At 56.9% G+C, this 16196-nt stretch overlaps 2 protein-coding genes across 5 annotated transcripts; both read left to right on the top strand.

Annotated features, from left to right (window-relative positions):
- Window positions 1-2505: 2505 nt before the first annotated feature.
- Window positions 2506-12305, top strand: LOC115273688 (interferon regulatory factor 4-like). Of its 4 annotated transcripts, XM_029916883.1 has the most exons (8): window positions 2665-2985; window positions 7562-7751; window positions 8063-8160; window positions 8767-8878; window positions 8978-9043; window positions 9748-10116; window positions 10672-10826; window positions 11291-12305. In XM_029916883.1, the coding sequence occupies exons 1-8, from the start codon at window positions 2755-2757 to the stop codon at window positions 11423-11425; spliced, it is 1356 nt and encodes a 451-aa protein (XP_029772743.1). In that variant the 5' UTR covers window positions 2665-2754; the 3' UTR covers window positions 11426-12305. The 4 variants fall into 4 exon arrangements, with proteins under 4 accessions (XP_029772742.1, XP_029772741.1, XP_029772744.1 ...); XM_029916882.1 differs by lacking the exon at window positions 7562-7751 and having other exon boundaries at window positions 2506-2985; window positions 10708-10826; XM_029916881.1 differs by lacking the exon at window positions 7562-7751 and having other exon boundaries at window positions 2506-2985.
- A 971-nt stretch (window positions 12306-13276) lies between these two features.
- Window positions 13277-15311, top strand: FOXS1 (forkhead box S1). Its single transcript, XM_029916885.1, has 2 exons — window positions 13277-13335; window positions 13940-15311. Exon 2 carries the CDS (start codon window positions 14057-14059, stop codon window positions 15047-15049), a length of 993 nt encoding a protein of 330 aa, XP_029772745.1. The 5' UTR covers window positions 13277-13335; window positions 13940-14056; the 3' UTR covers window positions 15050-15311.
- Window positions 15312-16196: the final 885 nt, after the last annotated feature.

The raw sequence follows: 16196 nt of genomic DNA, 5'->3' as shown, positions 1-16196 counted from the left end.
TGCCGCGGCCGCCCCGGGAGGCCCACCGGCAGCTGCCGCTGCTGGCGCGCGTCAAGCAGACTTTCTCTTGCCTCCCGCGGTGTCTGTCCCGCAAAGGCGGCAAGTGAGGACCCCCCTACCCACCCCCCGCCGTGGCGCCCCTCTTCCTCCCGACTGGTCCCCATCGGGGCTGTCTGGGCCTCCCACGGCCTCCAGGACGGGCCCAGAGCCCGTGGGAGCCCCGCGGCGGCCTGAGCCCTGCGGCCCCCCCCTCCCCGCCCCATGCCCACCCTGCTTGTCCGCGTCTGCAGTCTGTGTGTCCTCCATCTCTGTGCGTCTCTGTTTCTGGGCCGGCCTGCTGCAGCCACCTGGTGCCTTAGTCCTTGGGCTGGGGGGGAGGGGGCACCCGGGCCTCCACCCTTAAAGGCAGCGGGAGTGGGAGTGGGGGTGGGTGGGGGTTAGATGGGCCTGGAGGATATTAAAGAGACACAGAAGCTGTCCGTCTGAGCTCCTCCTAGTTATTCCGAATGGGCAGGGACGCAGAACTCTGCCGGGAGCTGGAGCCTGCAGGAAACAGGGCTGGGAGGGGGTCTGCCTCCGCAGGGTCCCAGGAGCTGGCCACCTTCCGTAAACTGCAGTGGGCAGGGCTGAATGCCGAGGCTCCATTCTCACCCCACCTCCATTTCTCCCGGGAGCCCTGGTCCCCTGAAAAGGCTCCTGAACCCCTCCTTCTCCCCGAACCTCCTTCCCGTCTCTTCCTCACCAGCTCCCTCCTTCTTCCCTGTTCACAGATCCTAGCTAGTGAGCTATAAGAGGTAGTGCTTCCTTCATGCCTGCCTTTTTACACACATGAGTTCACTTAACCTTTGGGAGGAAACTGAGGCTCAGAAAGGGTAGTAGGCAGCTTGCCTGAGGACAGCTAGGGTAGAGAGGCTGGATCTGAACCTAGACAGACTGTGCCTGGTGGTTGTTAAGAAACAGTTCCTTAGTGCCCATTTTAATCAGAATCTTTGGGCCTTTTTTGTGGTGACTTGCACACGTCCTTATTGGATATATCACTTCCAAATATCTTCTCCCACTAAGACCCTTCCCCCCAAGCTTAAAGCTCCAGGGCAGCCACTGAGGAGAGAAGGCCTCAGGGCAGCTGGAGAAAGCAGCAAACTGACCCCAAGGGTAAACAGAGGTCATCCTAGCTGAGTTTTCCTAACCTAAAGTAACTTGGGGTTGAGAGGGGTCTAACCTGACAGCCACTTGTATGGGGTTCCTGTTATGCACTGAGCACTGTGTTCAGAGCTGTGGGAGAGGCCCAGGTTCCAGTCCTGGGAGTGCGAGAAAGGATGAAATAATCCTTGCCTGGTGCCCAGCCTGTTCCTCAGAAAACAGGTTGGTGTCCAAGGTCACCAAGATGGGGCTGGGATTTGAATCCAAGCAGTCTGGTTGGGAAGTTGAGGGCACGCCATCCTCCTAGTAACTAGGATTCTGCCGCCCAAACATATGAAGATTGTTGGACACACTTCAGATTCCCACCTAGATGTAACATTACTCTTGGATTTAATCCTCTGAAATGCTTTGGGCCCCTCCACTGGAGCCCTAGGGGGGAGTCTGTATCCTGGCTGCACTGTAAAGGGGTCAGAACTGAGGCTGTTCTCTGTGAGAACAGAGGGGTGAGGAGCGGGAAGAACCACCCCCCTACCCCGTCTCCCTGCCGGATGGGCGCCCCTGAGGGACAGTGCTACCGCCTCTGGCCTCTCGCTCTGTGCTCCCTGGGGGTTTTAGTTTCCCCATGTGCACAGCAAAGGGGGGAGAAGTCTGCATTACTTGACCTCTTTCAAATTGCAACCCCCCTTTGGTAACTGAATGTAAGACACAAACCCCAGAAAAATGCATATGCATGAAAGCATTTGCATAAACCCCAGGCGTGTAAGCTGTTGGAAGGCTGCGTGGGGCCCTGTTTAGGCTCCTGGGCTCTGGGGACACCGAGACACAGGTTCAGATCCTGGCTGCCCCCACATACCAGCTCTATGACCTTGTTGAGGGCTTTGACCTCTCTGAGCCTTATTCTTTTTTAACAGTAAAATGGGTAATTATCATCTCACATGCCGTGGGGAAAACCAACAGAGATCGTGCAGGAAAGGCTTTAGCCAGGCCAGCGCTGTATGGAGAGGCATCCCTAGATGAGGACTTCCAATATTTAAGGAATGATTTCTGCAGGTGTGGCCCATGGACCACCTGGATCAGAATCCCGTGGGAGAACTCGTTAAATGCAGATTACTGGGCTTCTTCCCCAGGAAGTCTGATTCTGCGGGTCTGGGATGGAGGCAAGGAGAGTACATTTTAAATCTCGATTCTAACTGGAGCTAGTCTAAGAAGCACTATGGCTTTACAACCTCTACAGTCAAGCCCCGTAAGTTTCCCATAGGCTGGAAAGAACAGAAAACAGGCTCACGGGTGGGGCAAGGGACGCCTCTGGTGCCCATCGGGACCCCACTCTGGGGACGGGCAGATCCCGGGCTACGCACTCCCTACCCTCCAACGGGTGTCCAATGGGTCTCACCCGCCTCTGCCCCCTCGGCGCGGCCAGGCTACCCCAGGGAGGGGCGAAAGGATACGGCTTCCCGGGTGAGGGGGACAGAAACGAAAGCGAAACTCGTCTGTCCAGAAGTTTCACTTTCGCCGCCTCCGCGCGCCACCCCGGTGGCTTCGCGATCCTCCGTCGCGCTCGGGTCCCCGCTGTTGCGCTGACCCGGACCTGGCCCCCGGCGCACTGCGACTCGGATGGTCGGCGACCCCTGGCGGAGGGAGGAGAGGAAAGTCCCCGACGGCAGGCGGCCGATGGCGGGGGCCGGGGGTCCCCTGCGCCTCCGCGACTGGCTGGTGGCGCAGATCGAGAGCGGGCACTATGCGGGGTTGCGCTGGGAGGATGCAGGCAAGACCCTCTTCCGCATCCCCTGGAAGCACGCGGCCCAGCAAGGCTACCGGGCGCAGCAGGACGCCGCTCTTTTCAGGGTAAGGGTGCGGGAGCCTCGGGACGCCGACCTGGGGCCACTCTCGCCCCTTAGCCGCAGCCCCTCAAGGTTGCAGGTAGCGTTCTGCATGCAGGAGAGGCCCTCCGGAGCCCTCTTAAAAGAGAATCAGCTGGAGCTGCAAGACCTGCACCCGTCTCACCTCCCCAGAGAGCCCTCCCTCTTCATGGGGAAATTAGATGCCACCCAAGGGGGTTCCAGCTTCTCACCCCCCCCCAAACCAATCCCAGCAGCCTGGGACATTTTCTGTGCGACCCCATCCCAGTCCTTCTCGGGGACCTTCTCCAGGGATGCCCTCCCTTGCTTCAGTCATCATCAATTTCCTCCAAATGGCCTCCTTTTCATCAATGTTTAAACTGTGGAATCTTCCCCGCCCTCCCCCCAAGCAATGAGCCAGAGCTGCCACCACCCCGAACACCACAACCACCTCCAGCTCCCACTTCTCTGGGCTCCCCTCTCTTTTCACAGGGTGAAGGGCCTGGAAGGAAGCTCCTGGTCAACTCCCTCACTGTAGCCCCAAGTTCCTTTCTCCCCCCACCACCACCCCTGGTCTGGCTTCCGCCCCTCCTGCTAACGTCACTAGTTGCCAAATCCAAGGATGCCATTAGTGTCAACTGTGACCCCTGGGTGGGTCTGGGCCTGGTGGACCCTCCCTCCTTGAAACAGTCGTGCTTGGTTTCCAGAATCTGCCCCCACCAACCCCCTGCTCCGTTTTACCTCGCTGCTCCCCCTCCTCCGTGTCTACCCACCCTCTCATCTTTTGGTGCTCTCAGCACTCGCTCTGGGACCTCGCTCCTCATCCCCCTCCTCCCTTCCACGAAGCCTTAGCAGGAGTCCTCCAGTTTTCAGGCTCCCCTCCAAGCCCCAAGCCTGCCAGTCTAATGGCCCCCAGAACTGTCAGACTCAGCACATCCTCAGTACCACACTTGTCAGCTCCCCTCGACAAACTTCTGTTTCCCCAAGTGGAAGATGGCTCCAATGATCACCCAGCCCCCGGAACCAGGCGCCTGGCTCTGGCCTTTCTTCTCTCTTCTTATCTCATTGCACTCCATCCCCAGGTCTGCTGGCTCTTGCTACAGAAACGTCTCTGCAATTGCCTGCTTGCACCCATGCCAGGCCAGCTGTCTCTCACCAGGATGATTGTAGTGACCTCGCAGAGCTCCCTGCTCCTTTCTGCCTCTCAGCTCTCCCCTCAGTCATCCAGGGAGCACTTCCTAAATGTAAATCTTGCCTTGACACTCCCCTACTCAGAATCCTTCCATGGCTCCCCATTGCTCCTGTGATAAAGTCCCCACTCCTTACCAAGGCTTCAAAGTGCCGGGTGAACTGCTCTTCCCTGACCTCATCTCTTCCCACCCTGCCCTCCCCAGCTTTAGACCTGGCCTGACAGTTCTTTCAGTTTCTAAATGCTTCATGTCTCTCTCACTATTAGACCTTTGCACTTGCTGTTCCTCTTGCCTGGAACACCTTCTCCTCTCCCGCTTCTCCCGGACAACTCCCATGTGCTCAGCTTAAACATTCCCTCCAGAACCTCCCCTGATGCATTCATCTGTTGAATGCGTTTATCGATCTCCAGCTCAGTGCTTTTCCCAAGCCGTCCCTGATTCCTTCTGCTTCTTCCACTGGAGGGACTTTCCCTGTGCATCATAAGTGCCTTGTAGGAGTCTACCTTCTCCAGCAACTGCCTCCAGCTGCTAAGTGCAGCGCCTGGCCCACAGAGGGTGCCCCTAAGTGTTGAACAGGTCCCTGACGACTGTGCTGTTCAGAGGAGATTTCTTTAAAAAATTTTTTAAAGTTTATTTGTTCATTTCGAGAGGGACAGAGAGAGAAACAGAGAGAGTGGGAGAGAGGCAAAGAGAAAGAGAGAGAAAAAAATCCCAAGCAGGCTCTGCTGACCAGCGTGTGGCTCGAACCCATGAAACGGAAGATCATGACCTGAGCCGAAACCAAGAGTCAATCGCTCAACCAATGAGCCACCCAGGCACCCCAGAGAGGAGAGAGATTCTGAGGGATGCCCCTTCCCTCAATCCACCCCTAACGCACACAAGTGACCCCCAGACTTCACACCTGGTGCCCCAAAGCGCGTGGGATACAGTTTGGCCCTTGAGAATCTTCATGCTCTAGCTTCAATCTGTCTCTTCTTTCTTAATTCCTCTTCCCTTTTCCCCACCACAGGCAGTTGATCTTCATTATTCCTGGATTCCACACTTGCCAATTTGCTTATTTGGTAAAATGGATTGGCAATGCCAGAATCAATACTTACATCACTGTTGTGGCCCATGGGCATGTGCAGAATAGTGACACATTCAAACCACCAGACATGCACATTCCCAGCCGAGGCTGAACAAGGTGACACCGCCTCTTTGTTCCCGCTCTTCTGTGTAAAGACATGCATACCCAGCTCCGGCAACACCAGGCTGCTGGCCGTTCCTTGAATGCTCCAGGCCCTGGCACACCTACAGGTCTTCGCTCAGGCTCTTCCCTCTGCTAGGGAGATCATTCCACCTGGCAACTTCCTACTCACCCTGGAGCCCCAGCTCAGTTCACACCACGCATACTTCTAGTGGACTTCCTGTGTGCCAGGGGTGGGGGTCACAACAGCGAACACAACAAAGGTCTCTCTTTCATGGTGGTGACAGCACTCTATGCCTTGTGCCCAAGCTAACTTTCAGTTATATCCTTAATAGAATGAAAAAATTGCAATAACTAAGCACTGACCTTGTGCCAGGCTCCGTGCTAAGTCCTTTACCTAGATCACTCATTCTATACCCCTCACAGCCACACGACGGTAGGTATTATGGCCACCGTTTGCCAACCACAAAATCAAGCCTGAATGCTCTCACGGCTGGCAAGCGGCACCAACATAGGAGCTGGCTCTTCTGTTTGGGGTCCGTGTCTCCCCACCAGGCCAGGAACTTCTGGGCAATGACTGAGTGGGATTCATCAGTTAAAACCCTCCAACCCTGAATGTGATCAGTGCAAGCTATACATCTCCTCTTGTCCTCCCCTGTGGCCTGTCTGCCCCAGCCACACCAGCCTTACTTGAATCCGTTGGTCTCTTCCCACCTCAGGACCTTTGCACTTGCTGTTCTACTACCTAAACCACCCTTCCCCAGCTCTTAGTCAGATTCCACCCTTTTCGTTCAGGCTTCAGCTCAAATGCTACTTTCTTCTAGAATCATTTCTGACAACCCCTCTAAGGTAGCCCCTCATATTCTTATTTATTTATTTAATACCCCCACCACGAGTCACTCTAATGTGTGTAACAAGTATCTTTGGTCTGCACGCTCTGTTGCAGAACGGGCATTTCTGTGCTGTGTGTGTTCTTACCATATACACTTCATGTGGTCTGTAGGTCTCATTCTGTGTCTTTACTCTTTTTTTTTTTTTTTTTTTTTTTGCTCCGGATCATGCTCTGAAGATTTATTCTTTTTCCCTGTGCATCTAATTCATTACTCCTAGATGCTTCTAGATGCTGCACAGGCTCCCTGTTGGGCACCATGACATGCCCCCCCCAGCCCACTTTCCCAGGGATGGATACGCATTTGCATTCCAGCCCCAGAAGCAGTGCTTGCCCAGGTCTCCTCATGAGCCCCTGTGAGCATTCCTTCGGAATTAGAATTTCTGCTCACAGGGTATGTTTAGACTTCATTTGACAAGGCATGCTGGATTGCCACCCAGAAGCTCTTCACCATCCCATGCCCGCCAACGGTGTCCACATCCCCAGCACCTTCTGGCATTATCCAGCTCACTAAGTTTGGTTGGCTTACGGGTGATAGCGCACATTTTTATTTGCAGCTGTGTGACACTAATGAGTTTAAGTACATCCTCAAATGCTCGTGGGCTTCTGGTTTCCTCCTCCCTAACCACCCACGCTTGCCCTTTGATAAGAACTTTTTCTTGAGGGGATGCTCTCCGTTTCCTGTCGGTTTGCAAAGTTCCTTGTATATTCTAAAATTGGCCCCTTGCCAGCTTCAGACATTGTAAATGTTTTGCCTCCGGTCCCTGCCTTTGAAATTGTTGAGGATCGTATTCTCTACCCCTAGAAGAGTTTCTCCTGCATTATCTTCTACGAGCTCACATTTTCTCCTCTAACCTTTGGTTTTTCTAACCATCTGGGGTCCACTTTGTGTGTGGCAAAAAAGAGGTAAGGATTTCGTTTTCTGCCTTTCCAGAAAGCAAACCACTGCCACTGTTCTATATCCCATCATCCTATTTTTAAGAATTGACCATAATCCATGACTTGAAATATAAGTATTTCCACTTAGCTGTCTGTAGCTGTTTTCTCTCATTAGACTTGAGTTCCTGGAGAGCAGGGATCATGTCTGTCTCGTTCCCCATTTGGTCCCCAGCCCCTGGCTCGGGCCTGGCGCACACTAGGAGCTCCAGGAATATGTGTTGGAGGGAGGGAGGGTCAGCGGAAAGGATGAGGGGGCAAAGAGACAGAGGCTTGGAAGGAAAGAGAAAGGGTGGGAGGCAAGGTACACCCTCATCCATCTGCAGGGCAACAGCCCCCTCTCCCAGGCTATTCCTCCCCAAGTGCCCCTGCTCATCCTCAGGCCTGGGCCATACACAAGGGCAGGTACCTAGAGGGCACTGACAAGGAGGACCCCCCCACCTGGAAAACCCGGCTCCGCTGTGCCCTCAACAAGAGTGCCGACTTCTGTGAGGTGCGTGAGCGCAGCCAGCTGGACGTGTCCGACCCCTACAAGGTCTACCGGATTGTGTCCGACAGTGCCCATGGCCCAGGTACGATCGGGCCCCTGGAGGTAGTGGCTGAGGACGGTGCTCTGGGCAGTGAGCACCCCACCGCGCCCATCTGCAAACTGGGAAATGGTGGGCTTATGGAGCTAAAACTCATGGGCTGGTAAACACAGAAGGATCCACAGACACTCAGTTTATCTTCCCATTAGAAAAGGAGGAAACTGAGGCCCGGAGAGAGGTGGGCCTTGCCTGAGATCATGCCATGAGCTGGGGTACTCTTGTGTGGGAGCACCTCTGCTGGGGGACTCCCCTTAAGGCCCAGGAAACAGCAGGCTGCCTGTCCTCGCTCCATCCAGTGGCCAGGACTCGTGCTCCGCCTGGAAAGCCGAACATCCTCCGGAGCCGGCAGGAGCCCCCCGGGGATGTGATGGAGCCGGCCTGCAGGATGGACCAGGTCAGCTGTCCCTCCAGCCCCTGCGGCCTTGCCAGCCCAGTCGACGCTGCCCTTGGTGCTCTCTGGCATTGCTGTTTGTCCTGTCCTCTCCTCCAGGATGCCCCATCACCATCCCTGTCCCTCCTGCCAGCCTGACCCCTTCTTACCTCTGCTCCACCGTCCCCTTCCCTTCGCCTCCAAATCTGCAGCTCCGTCATCGGCTGCATCTGCCCTGTTTCCTCCAAATTCACCCCTTGCCCCTCTCCTCTCACCTCTGTCCCCGTCTCTATCACCTCTGTCCCCTCACCTCTGCCACCTGTCCCCTCATCTCTGCCACCTCTGTCCTCCATCTCTATCACCTCCATCCCCCATCTGCTCATTCTCTCCTCACATGTCTCTGCCTAGCACATGAGCTTCAGCTCTGACCCCATAACCTCCCACAAGCCCACCGACTCTCTTTACTTCTGTGAGGGAAAGGGTCTTGAGCTCTGAAACCTCAAAGCCTCTATCAGCCCACTGGCCTTCAGTCGGCCCAGACTTCCCTCTACCCCAGTGAGGACAGTCTGGGAGCTCGTGCGGCCCACAGTCTCCTCTCCCACCCTCACGACCCTCTTACCCAATGGCCAGGACGGCTCCAGACAAACCACAGAGGATAAGGGCGAGAAGGGCCCCCCCAGGCTGGCCCAGCAGGGCTCCCTGCCACCGGCTGCCAGGCTCCCAGGCCCTCTGGCCGACCACAGTAAGGACCCGATCTCCTCCCTGGCCTCCTCCGGGGTCTTGATTTAGGGACCGAGGGGCCCAGAGTGAATGTGCCTGGCTGCTTCCCCTCCTTCCCTAGGGTACCAGGCGCAGGATCCTACACACCACTGGAGCCCCTTGCCCTCTGAGGACTTCAGCAACCCCGGTAAGGAATCTGAAGGCCTTTCCCTCGGACTAGTGCCCAGACCTGGGGAGGGCCAGGGGGCGAGGCCACGTAGCCCCTGTCTTTCACCCAAAGCACTCAGCCCAGATGACAATGACGGCGAATGTTTGTTGAGGGCGCAGTTTCTGCCAGGCATCTTTCTAACCTCTCCCCGCAGCCTGTGAGATGGAGGCAGCCATCATCCCACAGTACAGATGCAGAAACCCCACATGGAGGTTAAGAACCTTGCCACAAATCACAGTTAGTAGCCTCGGGAAAGTTCCTGCCAGGTCACAGCTGCTAAGCAGGCTTAACCTTGAGCATACTGCTGGCCCCTCTGAAGGGTGCTGATTTGTTGTTTCTATCAGCACGGAACTATTTGCTGGGAAGAAGCTCCTAGAATCCCAGAGGTTAGGACTGGAAGGCCCCAGGGTCATTGTCCATTGTCCCAATTGTACCGATGGCCCCTATGCTTTTGACCACGGACCTCGACTACCCGCTCATTTATACTGGAAGCTGCTGCTATTTACTGGTGCCAGTGCTACTACTGCTACTGCTAGAATTATCATTATCATTTATCCGGAGGGAGCACCAAAAATTCCCGAGGTGTGGGCCGGAGGATCTCGGGGATCCTTCTCCCGCCCTGTTGGCCGGGGGTGGCGTGCGGTGCTGGAGCCCCCAACGCCTCGATGCGCCCCGTCCTGCAGACTGCTGGCTACACGTGCAGCTGTTCTACGGCGCGGAGCTGGTGCGGGAAGCCACGTCGCGCACTGCCGAAGGCTGCCGCCTGAGCCCTCGGGCCGTCACTGGGGCGGAGAGCCTGCTGGGGCCGCCCCCGCGCATCGCGCAGGTGCGCTTCCCGGAGCCGCCGCCCGGCGCCCGCGTGCTGCAGCGCCTGCTGGGACACCTGGACCGCGGCGTGCTGCTGTGGGTGGCCCCCGAGGGCGTGTTCGCCAAGCGCCTGTGCCAGGGCCGCGTGTACTGGCGGGGTCCGCTCGCCCCGCACCGCGCGCAGCCCAACAAGCTGGAGCGCGAGCGCACCTACCAGCTGCTGGACACGCGCCGCTTCCTCGAGGGTGAGCGCCACGGGGGTGGGGGGCGCAGCTTGGGACAGAGTGTCTGGGCCCAAGGGGTAGGGGCAAAGGTGCGTGGACAGAGAGTGGGCACCCAGGCTGTGAGCGCAGGGGACTGGGCTTAATTCTGAGCTTGGGATGGATGTTGAAACAAAAGATCTGACACGTTAAGTACTGGGAGTGGGAACGAATTACAGGCAGGGGGTACTTGGGCACACATGTGGACACAGGCTTATGGGGAATGTAGACACGAGGCAGGCTTGGGGCATAAGCATAAGGCTTGGGCCCATGTGTTGGCACAGGGCACTAAGCATAGGCTGGGCATTAGGGCACTGGGCACAAGATAAGCATAGGTGAATGGCAATGGGCATGGGGTGGGTCTAGAGGTGTGAGAGTGAGCACAGGAGCGTGAGGCACGGGGCATGAGCACTGGACGTGGGCACAGACAAACATGAGACCAGCATAGGGAGAAAGAAGTGGGCATAGGGCATGGGCCCGCAGTGGGGATGAGGCCTCATAGGACATGGCCTTGGGATATGAGGACAAGGTGGACTCTAGGTGGGATCCCCGAGCCTCCAGTCTTGGTTCCTGTAGAACTGCGCGCCCACCTGCAGGATGGTTTCCAGGAGCCTGAGTACCAGATCCGTCTGTGCTTTGGCGAGGAATACCCAGGGCCCCCAGGCCAGCCTGAGGAGCGGCTCATCATGGCCCACGTGAGTCACCTCCAGCTCCAGCGAAGAATCACACCCCCCAGTTGCGTGGGAACAGCCCCTTTCTGACTCCCTCTAGTCCTGAGCTCCTGACCTGATGACCCCCTGGTCTGTAGGACCCTGCATGTCAAATGCCGGTGGGGTGGGGCGCCTGGGTGGGCCAGTCGGTTAAGCGATGGAATTCAGATCAGGTCAAGATCTCACAGTTCATGAGTTGGAGCCCCACATCAGGCTCTCCGCTGTCGGTGTGGAGCCTGCTTCAGATCCTCTGTCTCCCTTTCTCTCTCTGCCCCTCTCTCGCTCTTGCGCGCTCGTTCTAGCTGTCTCTCTCAAAAATAAACATTAAAAAATAATAATAAAATGCCGGTGGGATGAGGACTGTCACTATGGCTGTGACTTCCCCCTGGAACGTGAGGGTGCTAATGGAGAGAGTTGGCTCATTGCACCCCCCCCCTACGCCCCCGCAGGTGGAGCCAGTCTTCGCCCGGGAGCTGCTCCTGCACTTGAAGCGCCACTACCACGGTGCCCCAGCCGAGGCGGGTTCCCAGCCCCACATCTCCGATGGTATCACCCACCTGCTGACACAGCTGAGTCAGCACTAAGGGGTCACTTCCTCCTCTCCTACCCTCCGAAGTCAGTACGCCACGCCCCAGCAGACCCCATCCCAGACCTGCCCAGGTCGGTGGGGACAGCGACAGCGGAAACAGATCCTTGCCCTTCAACCTCCCTGCGGCAGAGACTGCAGAGACTCAGCCCTGGAACGCGAGAGCGTGGGCGGACGGCACACAGCTGGGCCTGCGAAGTCAGGAGGAAACCAAACTTGACCTTGAGGTTCCGGAAACAGCAGTTAGAGCAGAAACAGGACTTCATTTCTTGTTGAGAGCACAAGAGGTCCGCAGTGGTGTACTTGAGAGCCCGCTTTATGTGCAACGGATTCATTAGAAGGTTTGCTTAAAGCTAGGTTTACCAATCACATCCTCAGAGATTAGAGTGACAGCCAGACAGTAACAGAATTGCCTGGCCTCTGAGAGGCTCTGAATTTCCAGACCCTTCCTCCCACCTGCCACTGGTCTCTATTCTTATATGGCCAGAGAGGGGTCCCACAGCAGAAAACTTGGCCTGAATGGGGTAGGGGTGCAGGTAGGAGGCTGATGACTGAACCACCAGCATATCGTAGATACTATCTTTGGAGAAACTGACCCAGCACCCCCACCCCCAAACACAGCGCTAAGGCAGAAGGCAAAGTTGGAGACAGGGGTCCAGCCCCTCCCCCAAGTCCCACTGATTTTTGTAAATGGCAACTTGTAGGGAGTCCTTGAGACCTGGGAGGGAACCCCACCGACCATGAAGGCAATTGACCCTGTCTTATCAGTAAAGTCACTGTTTTCCACCCCAGATATCAGACCTTTTCTCCTTTTCTGATTTCTGACTTTATAAAGATTCTCCTACAGATGGCAACATAATAAATCTCTTTTAGTGATACATTAATAAGCCATTTTTATGGAGGGAGGGAGCTACATACTTCGACAAAGGACAGGAGTTGGTCAGATTACTGGTTTTTATTCATTCAACACATGTCGATTAAGCACCTACTCCGTTCCGGGCCAGTACTGGGCAAAACAGCATGTCCCCACTCTCTTGGGGTCCATAGTCTGCTTCCCAGTGGGGGTCCAGTGACTCTCCCCTATCCCTGCTCCTCTTCTATAGAAGGGGTCGTGTTAAGGAGTTCCAGAATCCTGGCTTCAAATCCCAGGTTTGTCATTCACAGGCTGTGTGATTTCAAGCAAGTCACTTAACTTTGCTGAGGCTTGGATTCCCCATCTACTCAAAAGAAGCCATGAAAGCCTTTGGAGCAGGGTTGGTAAACGCAAGGAGAAAATGCAGAGAGGGAAGGTGAGCTGTCAGGAGGCTGGCTGGAGAGTGGCACACAGTAGGTGCCCTCTGACTTGGTTACTTATGGGTGGGAGAGCACAGATCAGCCTACCCCAGCCTTCAGATTGGATCCTGAGTGTCCTAGGGTTTGCTGGCCCAAGGCTGCAGCTGGTGGGGAACCTCAGTTCAGAGTGACATTCCGCACTATGTCCAAACCCCTACTCTGTGGTAGACTCTTGGAGGCTGCTGGACTCCATGTTAGAGGGTGTGTTGCATCTTCACCACAGTGTGGACAGCTGAAGAGTCCCCAGCTCCAGTTTAGAGATGGGAAACTGAGGCTAGGCCAGGATCAGGGACTTGCTTGAAATGCCTCTTGGAGGTGGGCGGGAATGGGGTGGAGAGAGGTCTCTGCCTAGATGGCGGTCCTCCCCACAGTGGTCACTAGAGGGCGCCAGAACTCAGCTTACCGGGTTTGGAGGTTCTCCTCGCCTCCATGGTGCCCCGCCCCTCACACACCTCAGAGCTAGGAGGGCAGGAGTACTGTGACCTCAAGGGCTGTGCACTGCCGGGGGCGGGGTGGGGAAGGGGAGAAAGACCCCAGACCTGGAAGGAGAAGGAGAGGAGAAAAGGGGAGCTGGAGGTAGGACTTGAGGACCCCTAGGGCTTTTCTCACACAGTTCTTTAGATCAGCCCCTTTGATTCTGCCTCTCTTGTCTCTCTCATCAGTGTGCGTCTCTGTCTCTCTGCCCTACACATCTTGTGTCTGTGCCTGTGTCTCTCTAGCTCGCTCTTTCACCCTGTCTCTGTAGCTTTATTTCTTTCAGTGATTCTAACTTTCTCCATATATCATGTGTGTGTGTGCACATGTCTGGCTCTCTATTTTTTCTGTCTCTGTCCTATCTTCGTCTCTCTAGGTATGTCTCTGCCTCTGCCTCCCCCTGTATGTCATTGCCGCTCTTGTTATGACTATACCTTCCTGTGTCTTTCCCTCTGTGTTTAACTGCCTCTGTCTCTTTTTGTTTCTGTCTCTCGCTCACTTTGCACGTCCTGTCCCTTGTGGCCACCATCACCCAGCATGGGTGGGCTGAGGGTCTCCGTCCCTTCCCTCCTGTCTCCTCACCCCGGCAGCTGCTCACGGTTTCCCAGCCTCAGCCTTCCTGCCCGCCGTTCCTGGACCTTGGAGGAGGGGGGCGAGGGAGGAAGGGAGGGCAGCCTGGTGGGCCCACCCCTTTTTGCCTTTCCAGGCTGGGAGGCTGGGCCAATGAGCCTTTTAACCAGCGCCAGGCAGGCTGTGCCGGACACCAGCTCTGGACGCAGTGCTCGGCCCCTCTGTGGTCCTGACGGCCGCCAGCCCGGCCAGCATGCAGCAACAGCCCCCGCCTGGGCCCTTGGCCCCTGCAGCCGAGCCGACCAAGCCTCCTTATAGCTACATCGCTCTGATCGCCATGGCCATCCAGAGCTCACCGGGACAGCGGGCCACGCTCAGCGGCATCTACCGCTACATCATGGGCCGCTTCGCCTTCTACCGCCACAACCGGCCCGGCTGGCAGAACAGCATCCGCCACAACCTGTCGCTCAATGAGTGCTTCGTCAAGGTGCCCCGCGATGACCGCAAGCCAGGCAAGGGCAGCTATTGGACACTGGACCCTGACTGCCATGACATGTTTGAGCACGGCAGCTTCCTGCGCCGACGCCGACGCTTCACCCGGCGAGCAGGTGCGGAGGGAGCCAAGGGCCCTGCCAAGGCCCGCCGTGCACCCCTCGGAGTGGCCAGCCAGGACCCAGGAGTCCCTGACTCCGCAGCTGGCAGGCGGTGCCCATTCCTGCCGGAGCTGCCAGAGCCCAAGGGGCTAAGCTTTGGGGGTCTGGTAGGGGCCTTGCCAGCCAACATGTGTCCTGCAGCCACTGAGGCCAGGCCTCGGCCACCCGTGGAGCCCAAAGAGATGCCCAGACCTAAGCCTGCGGGCCCAGTTGAGCTCCCGGGGGGCCCCTCATCTCCCCCATGCCCAGCATACGGCTTTCCTGCCAGCTTCTCTGAGGCTGAGGGCTTCAGTAGGGCCCCCACGCCCATCCTGACCCCGGAGGCGGGCGTTGGGAACAGCTACCAGTGCCGGCTGCAGGCACTGAATTTCTGCATGGGGACTGACCCCGGTCTTGAACACCTCTTGGCCTCAGCAGCCCCCTCTCCTGCACCACCTACCCCTCCAGCCTCACTCCGTGCCCCGCTGCCCCTGCCAGCTGACCCCAAGGAACCCTGGGTTGCAGGCAGCTTGCCTGTCCAGGGAGGTGCCAGCTACCCACTGGGGCTGACCCCCTGCCTGTACCGAACACCGGGAATGTTCTTCTTTGAGTGAAGCCAGCCTGGTCTCGGGCAGTGCCTGCAGGGCCCCTGCCGACGGCACCCTCTGGGGTGAGCCTGACTCGAGGATCTGGGGCGCCCTCAAGGGACCCACGCCTGGCAAGCCAACGACAGCTGGGATAGGAAGCCAAGATCGGAGTAGCACATATGCAGCCAGCCCCCAGGGCCTCTGGACAGACTGGAGGGAGAGGGGGGGCAGGGTCCCCTTGGGATTTCCTCTGTGGCTTTCAGGGCCAATAAAACCAATATGATGATGAGGGTCAGCTTGCTGGATGGTTGGGGATGGAGGGCCGGGATGCCTGGCTCTGTGTGCGGCAGCTGTGGTTGTGGGGTTGTGGGGCTGAGTCAGGTGACCCTGCGTGGAAATGTCCTATATGAGGCTTTCTCCTGCTGGGGACTTTCTCAGGGAGTTTCCCAGGAAAGTGGAGGGAGGGGGAGCAGGGAATAGGGAAGAGAGAGAAGGAGTGTAGCCAGGAGACACCAGGCAGGGGGTGAAGATGGGCTGGCCAGAGGGGCTGATTCTCCAGCCCCAAACTCTTGTGACTCAGCACCCCCCCCCCATTATGAGTGGTCATAACAACTGTGACCATTTGTGGCATTTATTCTGCCCTGGGCTTGCATGTATCCTTTCCCCAAACCCTATGCAGTTTGGAATGTTATCCCCATTTTCCAGTGGTGGAAACTGACTCAGAGAATTTGGGGCTCTCTAGCTCTGACCCCAGATGGCAAATGAGTGGCCATGCCCCCCAGCCCTTGACCTGGAGTGAGGAAGCAGGGGTGGCACATGGGGTAGGAGCAGGGCTGGCAGTGACCCCCATGGTGGGAGGGGCTTTTCTGGAATCCTGGAATGCCAGTGCCAAAAAGGAACAGACTGGGAGCCCAAGGCTCAAAAAGGCAGGCCTCAGCCCCTTTGCATTTTCCACATGAACGAGGGACCTCCCTGAGCCCCCAGCTCTCCAAGGCCCCCTGATGACTCTTTAAGAAAGCATTTCTCTCATGGGGGGAATGGGTGGCTGTCCTGGATACAGATCAGAAGTGACTGAGCCCCGACTTTTGGCCTCCTCAGCTGCCCCCCTCAGCAGGAGCAAAACACATGGGTATATTCGTGGCTCCTATAAGAGGGACAGACTTAGGGACCTGAA

This window comes from Suricata suricatta, chromosome 12, assembly GCF_006229205.1.
Source record: "Suricata suricatta isolate VVHF042 chromosome 12, meerkat_22Aug2017_6uvM2_HiC, whole genome shotgun sequence".
Classification (NCBI taxonomy): Eukaryota; Metazoa; Chordata; class Mammalia; order Carnivora; family Herpestidae; genus Suricata; species Suricata suricatta.
Note: the sequence above shows the minus strand (reverse complement) of the source record. Positions and strands in the feature narration are given on the sequence as shown.

Excerpts from the sequence above, each read along its gene's own strand:
- LOC115273688 (XM_029916881.1), top strand. The coding sequence starts at position 2,523 with ATGGGTCTCACCCGCCTCTGCCCCCTCGGCGCGGCCAGGCTACCCCAG. Across the intron at positions 8,161-8,766 it reads CGGCCTGCAGGATGGACCAG|GACGGCTCCAGACAAACCAC; the intron begins GTCAGCTGTCCC and ends CCCAATGGCCAG. Across the intron at positions 10,117-10,671 it reads CACGCGCCGCTTCCTCGAGG|GTGGGATCCCCGAGCCTCCA; the intron begins GTGAGCGCCACG and ends GGTGGACTCTAG.
- FOXS1 (XM_029916885.1), top strand. The coding sequence starts at position 14,057 with ATGCAGCAACAGCCCCCGCCTGGGCCCTTGGCCCCTGCAGCCGAGCCG.